The sequence below is a fragment of the Colius striatus genome, chromosome 3 (assembly GCF_028858725.1).
Source record: "Colius striatus isolate bColStr4 chromosome 3, bColStr4.1.hap1, whole genome shotgun sequence".
NCBI lineage: Eukaryota > Metazoa > Chordata > Aves > Coliiformes > Coliidae > Colius > Colius striatus.
Genome location: NC_084761.1, coordinates 81,581,220 through 81,605,586, shown reverse-complemented (window position 1 = coordinate 81,605,586; position 24,367 = coordinate 81,581,220). Strand labels below are relative to the sequence as shown.

General features: G+C 36.6%; 1 protein-coding gene across 2 annotated transcripts in view; it reads right to left on the bottom strand.

The window, feature by feature from the left end:
• KCNIP4 (potassium voltage-gated channel interacting protein 4) overlaps positions 1-24,367 on the bottom strand; it is a 103,932-nt gene that overhangs the window by 8,111 nt on the left and 71,454 nt on the right. For both annotated transcript variants that reach the window (XM_061992469.1, XM_061992470.1), the window contains 2 exons: positions 10,444-10,513; positions 4,767-4,837 (listed from right to left, as the gene is read on the bottom strand). In XM_061992469.1, the coding sequence (XP_061848453.1) occupies positions 4,767-4,837; positions 10,444-10,513 (141 nt within the window). The remainder of the gene's footprint in view (positions 1-4,766; positions 4,838-10,443; positions 10,514-24,367) is intronic.

The following is a 24,367-nucleotide window of genomic DNA, read 5'->3' as shown; positions in this document are numbered from 1 at the left end:
TTTGGAATTGCAAACACTCAGAAATACAAATAACACCTTCATCAGAAACATGGAAAAATGATTAATTTCTTTTTTAAATGTCTTTTCTAATTAATAAGTAAATTGAGTAATTTTCTAGAAAATAAGACATAACTTTCTTTCAGTGGATTTATCCTCTGAAGTGCCTCACATAAGCAGTTACTGTTGAACTTAATACCATAGTTTAATGGTCTAAAAAATAAGCTTAAGTGGGAGTTAATTAATCTAAGCACAGGTGACCAATTTTAGAAGAGCTATATAATAAGGTATACTAAATTCCTGTTAACTCTGTACTTTGCTGGAGGTGGAATATGTGGTTCCCAGACCTCCTTAGATGAATCTGTTACAGTCAACATTTGAAACTTTGTGTATGCTATGGTACACCTAAATCCTTAAACTTTTTATTGGAAATATGAAAGGGAATAGTATTCATTATGTGTGTATGTACCACCTTAATGTTTTTGTGATCTACTGATGCTCTGTTGCTTTGGCTATTCCACAGAAATGAATCAGAGGAGTGTTTGCATATAATATTTGGTTGTAGATTTTTATTTCATAATTAATACTCTTTTGGCAGCACAAATCTCATTTATGTTTGGCAATAATCTTCCAGACTGCAGAAAATATCAGCTGGGATACGTGATCACCTGACTTCTGTATTCCTTAGCATCCTAACTTTTTTTAAACAATGATCTTTTATTTTCCTTACTGTCTCCTCCACCTTTTTTCTGTTAGATAAGCTTATAAACCCATAAATCCATGATATTGGCTGAGCAGAACATGACAAGAGCTTATATTTAAATATGCATTTCTACGTCATTGGTGAAGACTTGGGAAGTCTTAGACTTAAAGTAGAGATAATAAAAGCTGAAAAATTTCTTATTAGCACCAGCAAAGTTTATGCAGTTCTTTAAAACAGAAACAATGGAAAAGACTGTACTGACACTAGACATAAATTATACAGGTCTGATGTACCCACACATTCAAATAAGTATACCCAATACAATGAAGTGTAGGCCTCAGATGAGCTATTAGGCACAGACAGCTCTTTTGACAGCTTCCGTCTTTTTAACAATTCAAGTAGCTCTGGGTTTTCTTAACTTGTCATAAGTTTCTATCTTATTGGTATATGTGCCCTTTGGGGTAAATGAATACATGACTTTTGAAAGAGTTTTTCTCAGCTTGTCTAGTCTACACTTCAATGACTAATTAAGGGTCACAGGGTTAAATCTCCTAACAGCTCTTTAACAATGTAGTATTAAACATAAGCAATTAACCTTTTAAATTCAGTACCATGTCTTCAAAATTTTTCTGCATTGTTTTACATTCTTGATGTAGTTTCTCCTGAAGACCTTTGAAAAGATTTCCAATAAATTTATTTTTTAGAGTATCCTATTTCAGAAGTCTGAATTTATTTTTAGTTTTACAACAGCAACATTTTTTCATTTATTCTATCTACACCATATCTATTTTTCTTTTTTTGGTTATTTCTCCTTCTTCCTTTCTGTGATACACTACTCATGTTAGCTAGCTTCCTGGCATCATTATTATCCCCATTTGCAAGGCTGCTTTTCTATCATCAGTTTAAAAAAACCCATGCATTAAAAACCTCTTGGCTTTGTGTTGTTTCACAATGGACTGAATGCCATTACAAAAGCTGAAAGAACTCTAAAACCTTTCAGGTGTGTGTTCTAAATGTTGCTAGAGCAGGTCATCTCCTTCCATATTGCATCAACATGTTTGGGAATCAGTTCAAGTGCAATGCCTTTGTCTGAGTGTTATGAAGGAGTCTATCTTAGGAACAACAGAAAGCACTTATTATATGAGAAAGTTGTGATGAACTGGGTAAGGACCATTTAGGAGGGAATATCTTTTCTACATACCTTCATACAATGGAAGACTACAGCAATAAAATCATATAGAAATAGAAAATCTGATTCAATGGACATAGGCTAAATTGACAGGGTGTTTTGGGTTAGATCCTCCTAGAGAAAAATGCTCTGCACGACAGAAGGTGATGTGTATGTCAGGAGCAGTATAGCTATGTTAGCTGTTAAACTATCCAGTGCAGAATGCCATAGTAAAGCAACAGTACTGAGGGTAGCAGCTAAGCTCAGAGAGTCTGTCTAATGTGCTTGTTACCAACAACTCAGTGAGGATTACTGAGTGATTTTCCTCTCATCAAGATCACATTTAGAATGTGCAGATTAAAGCTTTTATCTGCATCTACAACAAAGTAAAGATACCGATTTGGATATTTGCATGTGAGTGCAATGTACTTTAACTTTGACTATATATCTGAAGTTAATTAGTCCCAGTTTTCCTGACTGTATAAATAGCCTTGAGGCACAGATCTTCACTTGGATTCCATTACAATATTCATTAAGCAAGTGGAAACCTTGCTTTCAAATCTCTCTCTGATAGAAAAAAAGAACTTCAGTTAACTAACATGCCAAAAGAGTCCTTCAATAGCTGGGTCACTAGGTTTTCTGAAACTATTTGTCCTTCATTTTAAAACAAAACTAATTGGCATAATTAATGAAATAAGTCAGTCTCAAAACCGAGGCAATTGTGGGATAAGGACAGGTAGGTTCAAGCAGCTAGTTTTGTGAGTTTGTTTTTTATGCTACGTAAAATTCTTCAGTTGGAGAGCCTGACTCTTATCAGAGAGTATGGAGATTCAGGGAAGACAAATCTCTGAGAACCTAGTAATCTCACCAAGCAATCTGGTCCAATGAAGGTATGCATTCAAGTTATGCTGAAGTTTCGCACTTCTTTGTTAGTTGTTGAAAATGTGAGGAAAAAGAGCAAAAAGGAAGAAGAAATTATTTCGCCCCTATAACTCCAACTGTCCTGGTTCAGCAAGGAGGAGCTTTTGCTTGGTAACAGGGGGAGGGTTGCAGTGAAGACCTGGTAAAGAGTTTGTGGACTCTCCCCCGGCTCAAGGGTTCACACCCACCTCCGGCCCACCTGTCCTGAGGAAGGACAAACGGCAGAAGCTATTGGGAATAGACTAAGTGAAACCCCCACTCCCTGAGCCCCTGGGCTGTTCAGGGAGGGGAGGAGGAAAAAACACAGGGATCAGGGCTCTGAGCCCGGGAAGAGGGGAGATGTGGCAAGAAGGTGTTCTTAAAGGGCTGGTCGGACTCTTTATTGTTGTACTACTCTGTGTTGTTTTATTTTGGTTATGTTTTGGGGTTTTAAGATTGTGTTTTAGTTGGTGTTGGATTAAATTATTTTCTGTTTTCTTCCCCAAACCGAGTAGCCTGGTCTGTTTTGTCCTGAACCTTAAGCGGCAATTAAGCCCTCCCTGCCCTTGGGCAATTCTCAGCCTCTTCGGTACTTGAGGCTAATCGTGGTCTTTTGTTCCCTGATGGTCCTAAACCAGGACACCAACTACCACTGCTTCATTAGAAAAATGAAAGTACAACATAAAAAAAGACATTCTTACCTATATTCTTTCAGTGCTATTTCAGATTTTCATGTCATTTTTACATATAACGGATCTGGAGTGCTTTGCATGATAGGTCATTATATTAATTTGTATGTACTGCTATACTGTGATACAGAAAGTAAATTGTATGAATGATTATTTATTTTTCAATTTTTTTTACATCACTTCCTTTTTCTCTGCTTACTATGTTGTTTAGTTGTGGGGCTTTTTGAGATTGTTTTGTTTTGGTATGTTTTTTGTCTAATGGAAATTAGGAAATCAGAGTCTGGATTGGTATAGAAAGAACATGGCATAGTTGCACCTAGGATAAAAAGGAGCAGGAAGAAATGACACGATTGTATTCTTGACATTTCATAATATCTTCTTCCACATTTTGCAGTTTCTTACAAATGATTAGAAAAAATACTAAACATTTTTAACACACGTTTGTTTTTAGAATGGCTATCATACGCTGCTACAGAGCAGAAGGACACAGAAGCAAGAATATTTTGACAACAGTAGAGTTATGCTGGATTCATAATTAGTGCAAAAATATCAAAGTCTGGATTGCTCTGTCTGAGTCGATATTGAACAAATACAAGCTACAAATGTCAGTTTTGGTAATGGAAAAAAAAAAAAAAAAGCTGCTTATTTTCTTTTCATGCTCTATTTTATTCCAAAGCCTTTTTTGTACACAGACCTGCACTTTGAGATTTTAAAATCCCATAAAAAAAGCTTCCTATCTACTGCATTTCTTAAGACTTTCTGTCTGAGATACAAATGTCAACAAATTGTCTACGAAAGAGACAAAAGCTCCTTTTGTTCTCATTATTTTTAACTAAATCCAGAAATCCTTCTCAAATACTGATGCTAAAAATCTTTTCTCTCTTTGTCACTGCTGTTGCTGATTTGACCAGGATTCCTTTTAGAATTAGCCTATATACAGAAGATGTAAATAAAAACTCCATTCTCACTTCTAGTTTAGCCTGAACCCATTTATTTCAGTTGCCTGGAAAAAGGTAGATGAGGTTCATGCATTTATTTATTTATTTTTTAAAATGAACACCAACAGTCCACAAAATTATCTTGTTATAGTCTCAGTTGACGTATAGATTTCTGACCATAGTGCACCTGTTTGGCGAGATGTCTCCTTCCAGGTTATAAAAGCAAAGCAATGAAAATGCTTTAAAAAAAATTCTGTCAAATCTCACGTCATTCACTCAAGTAAATCATATAATGAAAGTCACCAAACTGGACTTAATTACAAGGAATGACCAAATATTCATTTACAGAAAAAGAAGATAGAATCACTTACCTCAAAACTTACAGATCCATTGTGATCAGTGTCAAATGCATTAAACAGAAAATGTGCGTAAGTTGTGGAATCTACAATTTAAAACAGTAAAAATGGTTGATAGTAAGCACTTCTTAATTCATTGAATTTCATTCCATTAAAAATTTGGTACCAAGGTTTATTTTGACAGCAATATTTGATAGCAAGACTATGTTTTCAATTCAGTTTAAACTTCTTTTTTGGCCAGGAAAGGAGGGTTACATTATAAATGCAAGTATATAGGTAGCTATGCTGTTAGGAAAACAATCTAAAATTCTGATTTAGAATATATGTATTCATTTTCATTCCCATTTCTGCTAATCACTGATATCTGAACAAATAGAAGTCATGCTATTGCACTCTGAAACACCCTGGTTTAACGGGAATGCTACCCTATCAGTTAATTGACTGTGAGAGGGGATCTGTTTCCTAAGTTAAAAAAGAAAAATGCATTCATTTGTTCATTTTAAATGAGGGAAGCAAACACTACCATCTGTGCATCTGGCATATCTTTTCTACTCTGCAGACAGACCTGTTACCCAGGTTGAAGCTGAGCTTGTCACAAAGCTGCTGTTGCATTTGGATCATATGCTCACCCACAAGTAAGACAAAATCCTGTCCAGAAAAGCAGATTCTTAAAGCTGGTTTGCTACTTAATTCCTGTTAACACTGTATGAGAGAGAGGTTCTTGAAAACCTTGGAAAAACTGTCTGTGACTAACAGAAGTGATTAATAAGACTCTGAAAGATGACCTTAAACAAGCAAACCCTTCACTAATTGTTTGTATACTTTTCAAACCTACTGACCAGTGCATATCAACTTATTTTATAAACACAAGCCAGGATTAATCTAAAGCTCTCAAGTCCCTTAAGTTTCTGTCAAGATCCATCTTTTCATTTACATTGAATGCCTTCCAAGAGGTACAACAGACTCCAGGAGTACACCTTGTGAAGAGAAGACTTCTCCAGAGACTGCTCAGTTGATAGGAGGTACAAGCTGTTGTGGTTATAAAAGGTCAGCTTTCCTCAGTGTGATTTCCCTCCCTCAAAATCATGCAAATTAACCTAGGCTGAAATATTGTTTACCTTTAATACTCATTGCTTTGCTCTTTCTACTTCACATATTTACATGAATTGTGTGCTAATTTACATAAATCTCATAAACTTTTATTAAAGTGAGAAGTATTGTGAAATCTGTGTCCCCCTTGCCAGACAAAATCCTTCCTACCATGGAAAAACCTCATCAGTGCTGAGATGTCTATTTTCATGGCACTCAACCATTCTGCCTTTCATATTAATCGTTTATTTGTCACGGCCCAAAATATTGTTTTGAATTAGACTGAGTGATAGTCTTGGGTCACTCACTTGCTACCTTGACCCCAAGGAACTAAATACATCAAAATTCAAAACTGTATCTCACAGCTTATTAGGAAGTAAAATCCTTGGTCTTAGTTCCATATATTAATTTTATTTTATGTGAAATAATTGAAACAAGAATAAACTCTGCAACTTTTAAACCCTGTGCCTGTTCATGCATTTTCAGAGAATTAAAAAAAGGTAACACTACTGAGATATTCATATATTCATCCTTGTATCCAGTCCCCAATGTAATTGTTTAAACATAGACTAGTAGAAAAATTCCCACTTTAACTGTAAATTTATTGACTTCAGTTTACATTTAGGATTTTAATAGGCATATTAAATATTATCTAGAATAATACAGAATATACTGTATAAACCATCTTCAGGGAAAAAAAAAACATATTGTAGAGGTACAACCACTGTGAATTGAATTCTTCCCATGATCTTAGTATTAATTTCTTAAAACGTGAAATATTCCAACTATTTTCTGTAGATTTCAGAAAACACAAAGCTTTACACAAAAGGTTTTTATTGTTTGTTACCTGTGCATGATACAGTACCCTACTCTTTTATTATGATGTTATATGAAAAAATAATCTCTAGTTGAAGGATCTTTTCTTTCTAGTATCCTGTTCAGAAAAAACAAACAAACAAAAAAAAAAACCCAAAAAAACCATTCAGAGATATTTTTCAGGGTTGTTTGCTTAGGCAGTTCTGGTCTGAAATTTTGCCTTCAAAAATATGGCAGGATGAGGTATAATAGTCTTTTAATTACAGAATAACAGAACCATGGAATCATCTGTGTTGGAAAAGACCTTTAACATCATTGAGTCCAACCATTAACCCAGCACTGCCAAGCCTTCCACTAAATCATGTCCCTAATTAGAGCTGCTTAATATGATTCCCCCTGTCTCTGTCTCCCTAAATGTTGGACATTAATCATGTTAGACAAGAGCTTAACTTTTCAAATAAAATGTGGGGGTTTTTTTTGAGATATAATATCATAGATAGCAGGCTAAATTGATATTTTGGCAGGTTGAGACAGGAACAGATAGTAAATCAGAATTCCTTTGAAATACACCATTAAAGCACTTAAACATCAGAGAGTTGTCATTATGTATCTGAGAATATGCCTTATCAAGCCATGAACATAATCTGTTCTGTTCATAACTGAGGAGGAGTGTAATAATTATGCAGTGTGTGGATTCTTATCTATGAGCTACTCAGCTGAAGAACTAGATTTTTCCTGACATTTTGAGGAAAACTACACAAGCACAATTACTTATGGTGTCTTTATGCACTGCTAACACTGCATGTTGTTGAATGGAGGCCATGGAGGATGAGTAGATGAAGGATATGGATTCTGATGGTCATTTCTCAGTGCTCTTTGAGATCTCAGAAAAGAGCTTTATTAAGAAAGCTAAAAAAGCTGTTACTGGTACACAGCAACATATATAGCTGATGAGTGAATTGTGTTGGTTTGAATACTTATGTACGTTGCTAAAAATATAATTTTTTACTGCAATTTACTGACGTGAAATTTAAGCAAGAAAAGCACCCCAGTTTTGTGAGGTTTTTTTCATTTTTGTTTTGTTGGATTTTTTTCCCCAGAAACTATATGTCCATCATTGCAGACAGAGTAATAGCATTGTTGAAATTGCAGCAGTGTAACTCTGTGCCCCCCTGTAAAACAGTATTGCCATAGCTACTAAGAAACCACAAACTTTGTAACAAGTTTGCCCCTGATGGAGGCTTGTCAACTTCCAGCTTTGTTTCCCAAGGCTTAGCTGTGACAGCAGTTGCTTGAACTGATCTAGTTTCTAAGGTTCATTGGTTTCACTTCTGCAGCACAACAGTAGCTTTATATAGGTAGCAGGAATGGGCATTTATTCAATGTAGAAGTAAATATTTATAACTCTAACATAATGATGTGGTGGAGAGACAAACTTTTTGCCTCATACATCAGCAGAGGCCTTGGGCAGCCAAAAGATGATATGCAGAGTGGAGAAGAGCAGGTGTGGGATAAGAAAGCATGAGGCATAGGCTGGCATTGGAGACCTTATAGCTATAAACAGCTCACTTGCAGTCAGTTAAAGAAATGTAGGTATGGAAATGGACAAATCTGGTTTTACAGGCAGCAAAGAGAGCAAAGAAATAATATTTAACACAAGTAAAAGTTATCACCTGTAACAACAGATTTGGATGTACTGTGCAAACCGATGGGGAAAAAGAAATACACGTTAAGAAACATGTAGAAATCATCCCAGGTGAATCCTGGAGAGAGGAAGAAAGCACCCATGTGAATGTCAGAATCAGAATCCTAGAATGGTTTGAGTTGGGAGGGACATTAAAGATCATCTAGTTCCTGCCCCTCTGCCATGGGCAGGGATGCTTTCCACTAGACCAGGTTGCTCCAAGACCCATTCACAACCCAACCTTGGACACTTCCAGGGATGGGGCATCTACAACCTCTTAATATACATCCTGTTCTCCCAGGGAAGGACTCCAGATGCCAACACCCTACTGTAGTTCCCATCTCCTCTCCCAAATGTTGCCACTGCCTCAAAGGCAGAGAGGAGCTGCAGAAAGGTGAGTACTATTACCAGGAAAAGGAGTGAAAACTAAGAACTGAGTATATATAATTTTGAACTTCACTAATATTCTTTCTGGTTTGTAACAGGTAGGCCTGAACTCAGAAAGGTTAGGCTTTTAAGATCACATTCATTTTCACAATATATTTTAGCTTTACTTTTAGAAAAAGTGTGCTTTCTTTTTGCCCTTTGTCCTGACTTTGGGTGGGTCAGGGTTAATTTTCATGGGAGGCTGGAAAGAGATTCAACAAGGTCAGCTGTCTGGGCTTGCTGAGGGGATATTCCATCCCATACTGAGGTCATGTCCAGTATCTGGCTGGGGGAGCTGGCTGGGGGAGAGGAATGGTGGGAAACTGCAGTTTTCAGTCAGGACTCAGTGTTGGGTTCTGGGTGATGAGCGATAACAATTTGCATCACTCAGTTTATATATTCCTTTCTTAGTATTATCGTAATGATTGTTTCTTCTCTCCTTGTGCTGCTCTTTTAAACTGTCCTTTGTCTCAACCCCTGAGATTCTGCCTTTTTCCTTCTGATTCTCCTCCCCATCCTGAAGGAGGAGGAGAGAGTAAGTGGCCATGCTGTTCTTTGTTCCTGGCTGGGCTTACACCAGAACACCCACTAACAATTTTGAGTGTAACAATAGGAAATATCATTCATTTTTTATTCTTATTTTAAACATAGCAAAGGTGTAGTAAATTGCATGCAGGTAATTATTTTTATAATCTAATAATATAATATATATAATATCTATAATGTAATATATAATAATATAAAAAACTAAAAAATATAATATCTGAAACTGTAATTAGCCTGCTTTAAAAGCATATAATCAGAAGGCAAGTCAACTCTTTTAGCCTCTTGTTCTTCCATATAAGAGTGTGCCTACTTGTTAAGGATTTCAGTATGGTAATCCACACTGAATGATATTCTTTACCGTCTAGGTCTTTGTTCAAAATAAAATTAATTGAGAGATGTTTTGTTCCTACCAATTAAGTGTGGGTTTTTTTAATATAAAGTGAAAAAATCTTTCAACAGGCAGATCTCAAGAGCTGTAGGAGAAGATGAAGTTGCAGGAGTGAAGAGCTGTAGGAGAATGTAGAATTGAATGGTAAAAGCAAGAGGAAGAAAAGATAGGAAAACAATTACAATTAAAAGAGATTCGAGGCAAAATCTGCTATAGAATTTTGTGCTACCTTCATTGCACTAAAAGGAAATGAAGACAAAGAAATCAACGAAACTTCTAAAAATTAATTAATTGAAATTAAGGACAGCAAAAAAGCCCCCATTTAAGTTGAACCCCATAGAAGTCAAGGGGATTCTGCTATCTATATTAGAGAGTACCTGTAGTGCATTCTACAGTTTTCATTCTTGCTGTGAAAGGTTTTGTGGAATAAAAGAGAATAGAAAAGACTGTGTAGAAATTTTTAAAAAAATAACCTACCTGGAAAACCTGGTTTTCAAAGGTACCCAAGTACAGATATTAACTTTGTAATAGAAGACTGACTTCCTGTAGATATCATTGTATTTCATTCATAAATAGACACTTTAAAATCTGTCCAGTCATTGAGGAAGCACCTCTTGACTTCAAACAGAGCCTGGGACAGCAGTCTTATTAATTTGAACAACAGGCTCTTTTGTCAGACTTAGGAACTAACAAACATAACTCTCTGTTCATCACAGTACTAATTATACCTGAGAAGTACTCACCTCCCTGTGGAAAGAACTGAGAGTAAATCTCTTTGAAGGTTTCTTCATTGACAACACCACTGGGACATTCCTGAAAAGAAGTGAAAGGCAAGAAGTGAATGTGATCCAATCTTTTCCAGTCAAATCATGTGGTCATGAGACCGTGCAGAACATGTATGTGACTCTGAGAGTTTAACATGTCTGATTTTGCACTTCCAACCAAATAGTAATACATTAAATGTTTATCGCTTCGAAATATCTTCCTAAAGAGTTCTCATGGAAGAAAAATTTCTTCCATGTTGATATCTCAACTTCAGTCTTGAGACCTGAGTGCTAGATGTGAGAAGTAACCACCGTGCTGCAGTGCCTGGTTCTGTGGGCCATGGGTGGTCAGTCCCACAGCTGCAAGGAGCATTTGTGTGGTGTGGAAATCAAGCATGAATGGAAACTGCATCTGCAGTCATATGGCCCAGTGTCTCTGTGGTCCCTAGCAGATTTGTTTTGCTGCTTGTCTTTTTACATGAAGCCTTTTAGAGTTGTTCAAGTGCATGGCAGACTGAGCAGATGACTTTGCGTGATGCGCTTAATTCCCTTTTGCCTTAATTAATTCTTTACAAAAGAGAATGGAAAAAGCCTAGGAAGCTCTTTAAAAGGAAAGTATTTCTAGAAACAAAGTAAGAAAAAATAAATTAAGTTTTAAGGTTGATACAATTATTTTTGTCTATTGCTATGTTATTTTGACTGCTGGCTCAAACTTATTTGCTCCTGGTCCTACATGGGGGAAAGGAAACATCTTTAAATGAAGATAAAGAATAGTATAACATCTTGTACCAATGTAGTAATAGCTTTTGCTGTGAAAGCAAATGATATTTCAACTAGATTAAATACAGGACACTAAGATATTCATAGTCCTGTCAGCTTCAGCTAAGAAACAAATAGTGTAATCTTGTTAGTTAAGAGATGAATGCACAATCTGAAAAAAAAAGAGCATGTCAGATCTGTAGATCTAGGATTATTTTGATTTATGTCACTTACTCTCAGCCAAAATCAGCTCTTCACCAGAACCTAAGCATGTGCAAACATGTAGTAAAACTCAATTTTGTTTGATCAAAACAGAGACAAACAGCGGTCACAGAAACAGACGTAGGAAATTATTTGTTCCCAGTCAAAGAGATTGTCACTGATGAAGGCAGAATTAGAGCAGAGGTGTCTCTAAGACCACATACATACTGACTGCTGGACCACACTGACTTTCAAACCAAAGTCTTTGGAGAGTGGGAGGAACAGTGAAATGAGTCTGGCATCTCTACCCTTCATTAGGTAAGAAGCAATTTGTTAATTGAGGCGGCATCTCCTTGCCTGCCATGTATTTGGGTGTGAGGGCATTCTAAAATATCTTTCTCTGCTTTATCACCTTCCCCAAAAAAACACAGTCAGATGGTCTAGTGTCTCTGTAGTCCCTAGCAGGTTTGCTATGCTGCTTGTCATTTTATGTAAAGCCTTCTGGAGTTGTAAAAGTGCAGACAAAAGAGCAATGTTTTTACTTGTATTGGAAACACAAAGAAAAACATCAGTGAAGTGTTCAGATACTCATTGATATAATGTTGTAGTTATTCAATGCAGAAAATATAGCAAATTTATTTCATAAGTTCCTTTTGCAAGCATACATTAATGTACTCTACATCATTTCCAGGCCTGCCCAAGGAAGGCCTTCCCACCTCTCTGAGATGGATGGGAGTGAGAAATGACAAACCATTATTTCAGAATTCAGAAAAAGAAGCCCTGGCTTCTTTCTGTTCTGCATGTAAATTCTTTTCAGGCAAAAAGCTAGGCAAATTTTGAGTTAACTGAAAAGAAAACCTGTATATTTTAACCTCAGATTTTACATGTTTTTTTTTTTTTCCTAGAAGCTCAAATCAAAGAATAAAAAAATGTGCATTTAAGTTTGCCTAAATCTATGCCTTAGTAACATGTAAAGCAGTTTTTCTACCTTTTCCTCGGATGAGAAAGACATTCAAAATATGCTCATTTTGCAGAGAGTGTGCTCTCCTGTTTTACAGGAAATATCACCAACTCCAACTGTGTCAGTCCTTACTCTGACACTGTGAAGAACTATGAGTCCTTTTTCCTGATTACATTCAAACACTGTGATGTTAGAAGAGAATTAAAGATACTCTGGAAAGTTTGTCTGATTTATCCTTTGATAGTTCCAAATAAGTTAGCATCCTGTTTTTAGAGAAATACATGACCACAGAATCTCAAGGGTTGGAAGGGACCTTCATATCTCATTTAAAGGTACTACTTCTTGCTGTCATTTAATGAACTCTGGTTTTACCATACTGTTTGAAAGAAACATCGCTGAAATGGCAGTCGACTTTCACAGAATTAAGTATTAGTAGAACCAGGAATGACCTCTTGAGTTGACCCTCAGTATTTTCCTCTGCTCTTTACTGTAGCATTGTTGTTAACATCTTACCTTTTCCATCCTTGGAAGTCTGTAGTAATATCTTAAGGACATTCATTAAAAATCAATGATTGTGACTAATTACTCTTATCAGAAACATCACTTCAAGCTTTTATTTGTTTAGCTTGGATCTTTCCATTGAGACTCTACAAAGCAATGGACGTTTCTGTTCCTAAATTATTTTAGTCTAAATATAAATATAGCCAACAGCATTTACCTTCAAGATTGCTCTTTTCTTGACTCATAAATCTGGCTTTATTGTGTTTATCAGGAGATTTCTCTGGTTCAGTGAAAGAGATTTAATTTTGTAATTGCTAAGTATGCCCTGTGGCTTTCTGTAAAGTTATTACTACTTCTTCCATTGTACTAACTATAATTAAAAAAAAAATCTTTCTAACTTTTCATTAAAGTCTTATAAAAGAGAGGAAAATAATTTAATGGTTTGAAAGAAAAATGTGAGACTTATTTAAACCATATATTCTTTTTCCTCCAACTGCATATAATTTATTTTGTTAAAGAAAAATTCTGTTTGACAATCTTTTAAAATTGCATTAATGATGTATTATGTTTTCCTTCTGCATAATAAAAAGTAGGGAAATTTCATTTTGAACTGTCTTTCCTGTGTCCAATGCTCTCTCTCTTAGAGACAGAATAATATAAACTGACAGAAAGAAGAGACAGAGAATAATAAATGTGATTCTGCCTTTTGATGGCCTCTCTTGCTTGCAGTTTTACTGCTAGGAAATTACACCTCCAGCGCATGGTCTTATGAACCACTCCAAAACCTGTAAATTATTTACAAGCTTCATGCTAAGCTGCCTTTTCTTCCATATTTCTGAGAATATCACAATCGGTGGATTCTTTTTTACCTAATCAACACCCTTTTTAGATAAGAGGCAAACCCAAAAAACCACTAAAAATAAGAAATAATGAAATGTAGGAAAGAGGATGAAGGCTCAGCTCTGACTCTTGCCTGCACAACAAACAATTTTGTATGGTGGATAAAACTATATTAGGAGCTTTGTCAGTCCTAAATGCATTTTAATTACAACCTTTTGCATGACAGATTTTTCATCCTATGCTTTGTCAGTTGTCACTTTTTCTTCTGCTTAACTTTAGATAAATCTTCATGTCCATTGACTTAGTTATCTGTATCTGATAATATTTTCCCTTACTGCATGTACTTTAGTCTCACTGAAATTTTAAATTTTCCATAAACACAAACTGTACATAATTTTAAAATAGCATGCATATACTTTAAAGCTAACTCCACCAAAAATCCCACAACCTAAAAGCACAGCGGCTTTCCATAGCCCAGTACAATTGCTAATTTTTCATTTGCATAAAATAGGGCTTTGATCAAAACAGCATCTATAGCAAAATCTAGGCCAAATTAATAATGAAATCTGGGTAAAGACACCTCACGAAGCTCAACAAGAACTGCAACATTCTGCGTCTAGGAAGAAACCATCTCTTGTCCCAGTACCAGCTGTGAAGTGATGGGCTGAATGGCAGTGCTGCTGTAAAGGACATGGGGTTACAGTGGATGTCAGGCAGAGTATGACCCAACAAAGAACTCTTACTGCAAATGAGATGAACCACCTACTGAGCCAAGACCAGTAGATCGGGGGAGTTATTTTCTCTCTTTGGACAGTCTTGAGGCCCTCCCAGGGATATGGAGAAACTGAAGACAGTTCATCAGAAGACTTTGAGGACTACTAGGGATGAGGACACATGGACAAGGAAGAAACTAAGAGAGCTGGGCTTGTTTAGTCTAGGCCATTGCTAAGTGATAAACTGATAGCAGCCAACCTAAAGGGCAGCAAGAGAGATAAAGGACCAAACTCTCAGTAGTGATAGACAGTTTAACAAGGTTCAGCAGCCACAGTCTGAGGTTTGTGAGCTCATGTTAGATACTAGAAAAATTTTTTTCATTCTTCTTGCTAATATTACAGCAATGTACTGATCAAGACAGAAGAATGTGGGTTAGAGACTTGAGACAACAGGTTCTGAAACTTGTGTTTTTTTCAGTCTTTAATGCTTTTAAGGTTTATGAAAATTACCTTTGAATTTTAGGCACTCGCTGCTTCCCAAACTGCATATCTGAGGTCTATTTACATGTGCTATATCAAATGTGTTCTGATACACGTGGTTGAAACGTAGCAGAAAACAGACAAATTATAGTTATACAATTCACATGTCTTGCAATACCAAATTAATTTCTCCCTGTAAGAAATACAATTATGTGTTTTAGACTAAATATCTAGCTTGATTCAGAAAAAAAACCCCCATGTATTTGGCATGTCATCAGTGCATGTTGAAGTGTATTTAGCCTATATTGGTCTCCCATGGGAAGACACCAGTGGCTATTATAAAGCAAAATTATCAGGTTGAAGCATTGTTTTAGAGTGACTACAGCAATATATTAGATCAGCAAAGTTTATAACTGAAATCACTGAATCACAGAATCTTAAGGGTTGGAAGGGACCTCAAAAGATCATCTAATCCAATCCCTCTACCACAGCAGGATCACCTAGAGTAGGTCACACAGGAACTCATCGAGGTAGGTTTTGAATGTCTCCAGAGAAGGAGACTCCACAGCCCATCTGGGCAGCCTGTTCCAGTGCCCTGTCACCCTCAGTGAAGAAATTCTTCCTTGTGTTTCTTTGAACTCTCTCATGTTCCAGCTTATACCCATTGCCCCTTGTCCTATCATTGGACATCATCAAGAACGACCTGGCTCCATCCTCCTTACACCCATCCTTTACATATTTGTAAAAAACATTAATGAGATCATCCCTTGGTCTCCTCCAAGCTAAAGAGCCCCAGCTCCCTCAGCCTTTCATCATAAGGGGGATGCTCCACTCCATCATCTTGGTGGTCCTGTGCTGAACTCTCTCCAGCAGCTCCCTGTCCTTCTTGAACTGAAGGGCCCAGAACTGAACACAATATTCCAGATGTGGTCTCACAAGGGCAGCATAGAGGTAGAGGAAATCTCTTGACCTATTGCCCACATCCCTGCTCATACATCTCAGGATGCCATTGATCTTCTTGGCCACGAGGGAACATTGCTGGCTCATGGTCATTCTGCTGCCCACCAGGACCCCCCAGTCTCTTTCCCCTATACCACTCTCTAAGAGTTCATTCCCCAACCTGTACTGGTACATGAGGTTCTTCCTTCCCAGATGCAAGACTCTACACTTGCCCATGGGTTGGAGGGCCCATGTGTCTCTGGTGCAGCAAAGTGTTGATTGTAAGCAATCAAAGTGTGAAAGTAAAGACAAAGATGGACGAGCTGGTGAGCAAGTGACATGGCCTGGGAGCCAGGATGATAGTCTGCAAGGGTAACACCATGGTGTGGATAGCTACTGGGAAATAAGGGAATCCTGGCCAGCTTTGTGTGTGTAGTTGAGATGGTCTGTACCAGCAACAGAAGTGGGGTTGCATCCTTGAGGGATCTTATGCCCAGGAGCCAGCAACTGGAGAAACATATCAAGGAGCAGCTACTGAACCCTGTGTCTGAGCCTGGCTGCTGGAGGGACCCACACTGTATGTATATATGTATACATGCATACATGTTTTCTCAGTAGCGGACCTCCATACTGTTCATCTACAATGCAGGCAGGTTGAGGCTGCTGGTGCTCCCTGTGTTTTTGTAACTGCTCTGTTATTTTGAACTGTGTGGCTGGCCATGTGTAGAGGTATATATGTGATTTATACATGTGTTCTATGTGTGTGTGCCGAGTGGGAATATGTCTTCAGCCTCTCTGCTGGAGGGATCTGGGACCATAGCAACAGCTTCTTCTTTCTTGTGCTGAGCAGTCTTAGAGTTGCATGATGAAAATAAATAAGTTTGCAATTTATCATAAGTTAAACAAAGAAATAAATTTGTAATTTGGTAACTAATTTATCTGTAGTAAATATAAATCTACTTGTCTTTGATATGTTCATCAGGAATAAATTTCATTGCCTGTTTATTTTTAAGTGAGTCCTAGTGTGATTAACTTTATGTCCTGAAAGTACTCTTAGAATGCAGGGATCACTTTTGATACTTTTTTTCAGTAAAAAACCAGAACACATATCAGAAGCGATCTTTGTCAAAAGGTGCTGGGTGGCATTGTTGGAGTTCAGATCACATTGTTGGCCAACACAGGAGAAGTACCAAGAACAGTAAAAAAGACCTGCAGTAGCTGATAAAAGTGAAATTATTTTATCAAGACTTCAAAGTAGTTGATACGAACAAAATGAGGTTACTAGGGGAAGGAAGGTTCTGATGTCATTAAAGGAAAAGCAAATCCAGTCTGAAAAATATCTCCAAAGAAATGCTTAAAAGAGATGCCATGCACTAGCCTGTGAAGCAGTCTCAAAAAACCTAATTCAGAGAAACACTCTCTTGAAAAATTTGAAATGTGGCTGAACAAAGCACTAGAAATTAAGACTCACAAAACTAACTTGGGAATAGCTAGATAGTTCAAAAGATATTTTTCTTTTCCCATTAATACAGATTTCTAAAAAATCCCAGACAAATGTATTTATTCTCCTTTTCCTTTCCTTTGCTCTAAAACTTCTGGAACAAGAAATAACAGAAGATGTAGGGAGAGGAGAGCAGTGTTTTCCTGCTACAATTAGATTCCCCAAAGAGGAATTCACAGAGGTGGAACTATAAGCAAAGTATTGTCCATTAGGTGTTGGTAAAATGTCAAGGGATTGTTTCTGCTATGAATTAAAAGAAAAAAAAACACAACATATCTTTGTAATCTATTATAGACAGTCCTTTCTCTGAACAACTGCTTTGAACTGCTGTCTTCTGGACTGCTGTATTGTCAATATATAGGCTCCTGCTTTTTAATACCTCTTTTTGAAACTAGAGGAATGACAGAAACATTTAATTTCCTTTGTATCGATATATCATTTAACACTTCAGCACATCAAATGAGAGCTTTCAGTAAGCTTTTAGGAAATCAGTGCATGTATGAGATAATTGCAATGACTACAGAAAAGACACCTACTTTGGCTCTTTTGATCAGACAATTACATTATTCCCTCACCTCTGTGTTCCTCTTGAACTTTGCTGTTTGCCTACTATAAAAGCAGTTTGTCAAAGGACTGGGAGGATGATTGGCAGGATGATGTCTGAAACTACTCACAAAGGATGACAATTGGTTTTATTCTATCTTTACACTCATCATTTTGGAGTCTGGCCAGGCCTATCATATAATGGAACAAGACCAGACCTTACCTGCCCTTCTTCTGAAAAGCTGTTGAAGGAAGTGCTGTTAATCATGAAGAAGTGTGAAGAGATGGGAAGATAAGCAGAAGTAGGCTGAAATGTAAGAGATGGGTAAAAGAAAGTTTTGAACACGTGTGCATTAGATATCTAGTAATCAATAGTGGCAATCAAATAGGCTCAAAGGAAAAATATTTGCTCTGAGGGTGATCTGTGCAGATGAAACCATAAAAGTGAGCCCTCATAACATCAAAACTCTCAGATTATAGATGTAAAACACATTTAGTGTAAATAAGAAAGTTTTGCTTCTTTCCTTCTGCTAGGCAAGGGAGCCCTCTCCAGTTTTACAGTCTTTTATACTGGTTTAATAGCTGGATCTAACAGCTACTCTAGCAAACAAACAGAGCTTCCTTCTTCTTTATGCCACTTACCCATTAATAGAATACCAGTTAGTTTTCTCAGAGAGAGAAGACAATCGCTCAAACAATTCAGAAATAGGGTTTTTTTTGCTTGAATCAATTTTCATATTTCCTAATTGAAATATTTTGCTAAATTTGCCAATATGTTAAAATTATTTTGTTTTTATTTTAATTAGTGAATTATGAATACTCTGTTCTAATAAACAAAGAACTTTCAAGCTAATGTGGATTTGGGTATACCAAGAAAACCGGAAATGGAGCATATCAGCAGTTTTTTCCCTATTTGAGCATAATTCATACTCTACAATTATGCTATATCTATTTAAAGTAGAACACATACAAAGTAAAGGACAAATTATACTTAAAACATAGTTACAGCTAAAATAAGTTAGTGTAATTTTTGTTCTAAAAAGCTTCCTGAAAGAAAATGAAGATTAATTAGTACATTAGTGCAGCCTTTCCTTCTTTGTAGGAGAGTTGAGACTCCCAGTGCATTAATATGTGTAAGACACATGAATATACTCAGGGAACAGGAATTTTAAAAGCTCAAAATACAAGGGCTGGTGTGTGGATGTGTGTGTGGATGTGAGTTGCAATTTTTATTTATTAAGCTGCTCAGAATTACACTTCTGAAAAATTTAATTTTAAGGCCAATATTAATACTGTTCTCATCTGTAGGATATTATCTCCACTAAATACATTAATATATGAGTTATATATGTTAATGAGTATGTTTCTAATTACACCTTTCTACCTTGATGGATTTTCACACTTTTTTTCTAATGAATAACCCATGCTCAATTCAATTACATTAAAAACTGCTGGTGTTTTTCATTTCAGTTATCATTTCTACTTTTTATGTTACCAGAAAAAGGCCAGCTATTAATTTAACCTCCTGTCAATTGAAACTGAATTACTTGGTCTTTTTTTCTTATCTGGTTTCTCATCTTAATTTTTTCAGTAGTGGGTTATTGAGAAAAGCTTTCCTATAACATTTTCTTTGTTGAAACAGTTCTCAGTTTACATTTTTAAAAATAATTTCTGTGAAATCATATAGAAGGATGCTGTAAGCAAACAGTGATGAAATGCTGAAATGTGTTGACCATCAGTACATCTGAGATCAGATATATTTGAGGAATGCAAGAGGGACAATATTTTTTTCCTAAATCAGCTTGCTATCTTTTTATATTATTGCAGAATTCAGCCTTATATATCAGAATATAACTTACATACTTCAATATACTTGTGAGCCTGAAGAGATGTAATGGAGGTGAAGAAATCTTTATCTTGGTAGGAGTTATATGAGATGAAAGACATACTAAAGAAAATAAAGAAACAGGTGCTTTTTGTGAAATGGTTAGGGATTATTATCTCAGATAGTCTTTTGCTCCCAATCTAAGGTGTTCCTATAAGTTTCCCTATTTATGGTTACAGCTGTAAAGCACAAGTAGATTTGAAGGAGGATAGAGAATACAGGAGGCATGCTCAAATGGAATGCACTAATTACTGGGTCTAAAGTACAGTAAAATTAGTTTGGCTAAAGTCTCACAGGGAAAACACTTTGGCTTGTCGCTTTATCTTTTCTGTCACAGAAGCTATAGATTTGTATTATAGCCCAGTGGCAATAGTCTACATTTCTAGGAACATTGTGGAACTCTGTGAATTTGATAGCATTAGTCTCCACTGACATTCATTGGTGAAATACCTTGCCTTGTCTCATCAGTTAAAACACAAAACTTCTTGCTCCTAATTAGACACCTGTAGAAGAGTTACGATAATGCTTCCCAGTGGCACAGCAAAGATGTACAAGATATTGAGACTCCCACTGGAAGTTACTTTAATGAACGAAAGTGTCTTCCTACCCCCTACTTGCTGTGACAGTTTGAGAGGAAAACAAGCAGAAATAAAGGAACTGGCTCACATCCAGCATGTGTGGCTTCACACAGTAAATAACAATCAACACTTTGGCTGCTTCCATGAAGCAGCAGGCCAGGTGCCAGCAACACTTTTAATCAGCGTTGTTCTTTGTTTAGCAATGCCCACTAACTAGTGTAATTTTTACTTCCCTATTATTAGCACTGGCAGTAAAACAACAGTAAACAACACAACTAAAGATTTGAACTTAGAAGCTCACCCCAAACTTGACACATCAGACTTTATGGATGACTCCCTGGCATCTGAAACGTGCTTACTGTTTATTCACTGTTTCTTCCCTTACTTGTCACAACAGGAGGGCATTATACAGTCCTGACTTAACAAACAGAAGGGAGTTATAATTAAACCAAGAGTAGTAGAATCCATACTTCAGTTACTGAATGATGCAGTTTGTTGTAAACACTTTGGCAAAGACAAGGTATTCAGCCTCTTGGGAGCATTTAGGTGAGCACTGCTTCTGTGACACTCCTTCCTCACTTTTCCCTATGGGTGCTTTTGATTAAATCCCTTAAAATTTGCTGGTATCCCAGGTGATGTGAGATGCTGACAAGTACTGGTCGCTCAGGTGCTTTCCCTCAGACTCAGTCAAATGACTCATTAGAGTAGAGTGAAAGACATCACCAGTCCCTAACAGCAGTATATAGTATAGGTCAGTTCCCTACTTAAAATACATGGAGAGTTTTATTTTGTTTTTCTTACATAAGGGAGTTAGAATTTAGAAGCTAGGTTAGTGCTTTTTATTTTCCATAGAATCTCCTTGTATCCTTAGTGAGTGGAAGACTCAGTGAGGAGGAAACTGTACTAACACCCTTCTGCTTAAGTTTAGCAGACTTCTACCATCATAATTACTAATATTTTATAGCCATGTCTGAAAATGAGAAAGCCTGAATTTAGCACAAGGTATTTATGAAGAAACAACAGTGTGTCAGGGGGGAAATAAGAGAATTATATTTTGTCTAAAATGCCAACCTGTTTTTTTTCTGTTTGTCAGCCAACTGGTTGTCGATACTAAGTACTGACATCAGATCAAATATTAACTTTAATAAAGGAAGAACATTCTGAATTTTGAATTCCTGAGAATTCCTGTCTGCGTGAAAAACACTGAGCCTGAAAGTCTGTCCTAACTTTCAGGTTTTTTTTGACTGGTGGTTCTTTGTTTCTTTTAAAGATGTACAATGATAAAGGCAGACAGATCAATATTTGGTTAGTGGTAACTATGATGAAAAACACTGAGGAATTTCAGCTCCTACAGAATCCTGCCAGCTTACAGAAATGGCAAAGAGCATAGAGTCAATGGGGAGCAGGCTGGAAACTGGAAACCAAACATTGTACTCATTATTTTTATTTCATAAAGTAATACATTTATCCTTTAGTAAATGTTTTTTGCCTTCTCCACTACTAACACTTTCCCTCAGGAGAAGGGCTCCAGCACTGTGAACATAAGAACGAACGTGCTTACCTGCATAAATATTTATAAAACTGAACCTGATGTTTGCATAAACAGGACCTGATTCACCAGGTACAGACATGAAGATCAGAAGCAATTGAGGAAATGACATGTATGAAGCTGCTGTGAGTGAGAGATGTGATCCCTGGGAAGAAATGCTTGTTCCCTGTTCACAAAGTGAGGGCAATATGCCTTATCCTGGAGTGTCTCTGGCATTCCATGACTGTCACAGGCTTCCCTCCATATTTATCAAAATCATTGTGAAATCTATGCTTGTTCAGCCTGCCAACAACCCACACCAATGTCTTTTATTCTGTTGCCCAAAGAGCTCTCCAGAGCATGGGTACACAGTGTGGAGAAGATACTTTGCCACTAGAGCTCTGCTGTTTCCATTGGTCATAGAAGGGCCAGAGTGGGCTTCTTGGCAATACTGTGGGCTATTAATTTAACTGTCTTTTGAGAAGGAAGAATGAACAGTTCCATAAGACAGAGGAGGATGTATCATTGCTACTTACAAATGAGATACTGTTTCTATAATTCAGTAAAAGATGTGAGAAAAGCATCAGAATGGAAATTGTATTTTAGTCAGGAATATAAACTGAAACTTATTTTAGTAAAGAAAAAAAAAAATCTAAAAAAACTACATGAATCTCCTTTAGACTGTTCTGAAGCTTTCCTTGTCTTATGTGTGGGTACTCAATACATTGCTTTTGGCAGCATATCTAAAATTTATAGAATAAGAACTAAATACTGAGATAAATAAATGGTGAATGATATTTGCTGGAATATTTTTTTGTGAAAACGTGAACAGCATAAAGAAACAAAACAGGGGCAGAAGAAATTTCCCACTTAAAACAAATAACAGGAAGGGAAGAAGATAACTAGAGAATCAGACACCTCTGGAAAAGAGTTATCAATCATACAGACTATGTCTAAAAAAGAGATCTAATTTCTCATAGTTGTATAATGCCTTATGGTGATACATGCCTTTATCCTGAGCATAAAAACTTCTTGCAAAACCTGCTAAATTTCTGGCACATGAAATTTGTCTTTGTTGCATTACTGCAGCTTCTGAGGACAGAGTAAGAAAATAAGGCTGTTATAACTTGGGCTTCATTACAGGGGATGTTACTACATCTCTTGCTCAGTAGAATAGATACCGTATGACTTGATTTACTTATTCTGGGGGATGACATAAGCTTCCAATCCAGAGAATTACGCTACTTAGAGACAAGGAACAGAAGAAAAAAAATTATCCCTGTGCATAAGCTTCTAGGCTGTTAATGGACTGTTCACCATGTAGAGTGTGTCTTAGATCAGTGTTTTTTCAGGCATGAGGTTACTGTTATTTCCACTTGACAGATATGCAATTTGTTCATGGAGGGATGAATGGTCTCACTCAAATATACTGCCCACAGAACACACATTTATTTCCTAATGCTGAGGAATTCAGTGCTCATTTTTCTCTCCTGTAAGGATGAACTTTTCTATCTCTAACTCCTGGGAAAGTTCCATTTCCCACATATCCCAGACTCCCCACTGGTGCTCCCCATTTTGTTCCCAGGGCGTGTTTAAGAAGGCTTTGATCAAAGGCCCTCAGAAGCAATCTCTCAGATAGCCAAGGACACTCTAAAAGGTTTTTTCTGTCAGACCAGAGACATTAAATTAGGCAGTTGTCAATGTGGAGTCTGTGTAGGCAGCAAAGCACTGGTATAATGGTCTCTTGAAACTGAGAAAGCTTTTTAGTATCATAGTTAGGGCTTTTAAAGGTATGTGACAGTTAATAAGCCAGCCAGAGAGCCAAAAGGTTGTAGAGTCTTTAGACTACTACTTTCATGCTGTGTTTACTGAATCATGCTGTCTTCTGAGTTATTGGCTCCTATTTCTTCTGTTATATTCACTGCATCTAAGGTCCTTTAAGTATATTTCACAATGGAATTGATTCAGTTGAATAAATTCCCTTACTTGAAAGTTAACATGAGAATCATTCACGTAACTGGAGTAAAGAGCAATTGTGTGAATGTCCAGCTGATCTAAAGAATATAAAATCTATTAGATACTGGATTTTAGACTTTCACTCAAAGGTAAATGTGGGTTGGCCAAAGACTTCTAATAAACTTCCATGACACTCAAAGACTGGACTTTGATATCTTGTCACTTGTGGTTTGCTGCGTTATTCAAAGATTTATTAGTGTTTATTTTTCACACATATGTAGAACTAAAAGCATTTCCAACCTGAAATTACCTCTGTTGAAATCAAGAAAGAATTATAATGTTTAATATAAAAACTTTTTCAAAGTAAGACAACTGGTAGCAAGAAATCAAAGTAGTGGGCTTTTCTGAACGCTGTTTTCTCAACCGATGAATTGGCTCACTAAAACCTTTTATGCTACGCTATGTGTTATAATGTGCAGTGTTTATAGCAGTTACAGTTTCATCACCCCTCATGAAGA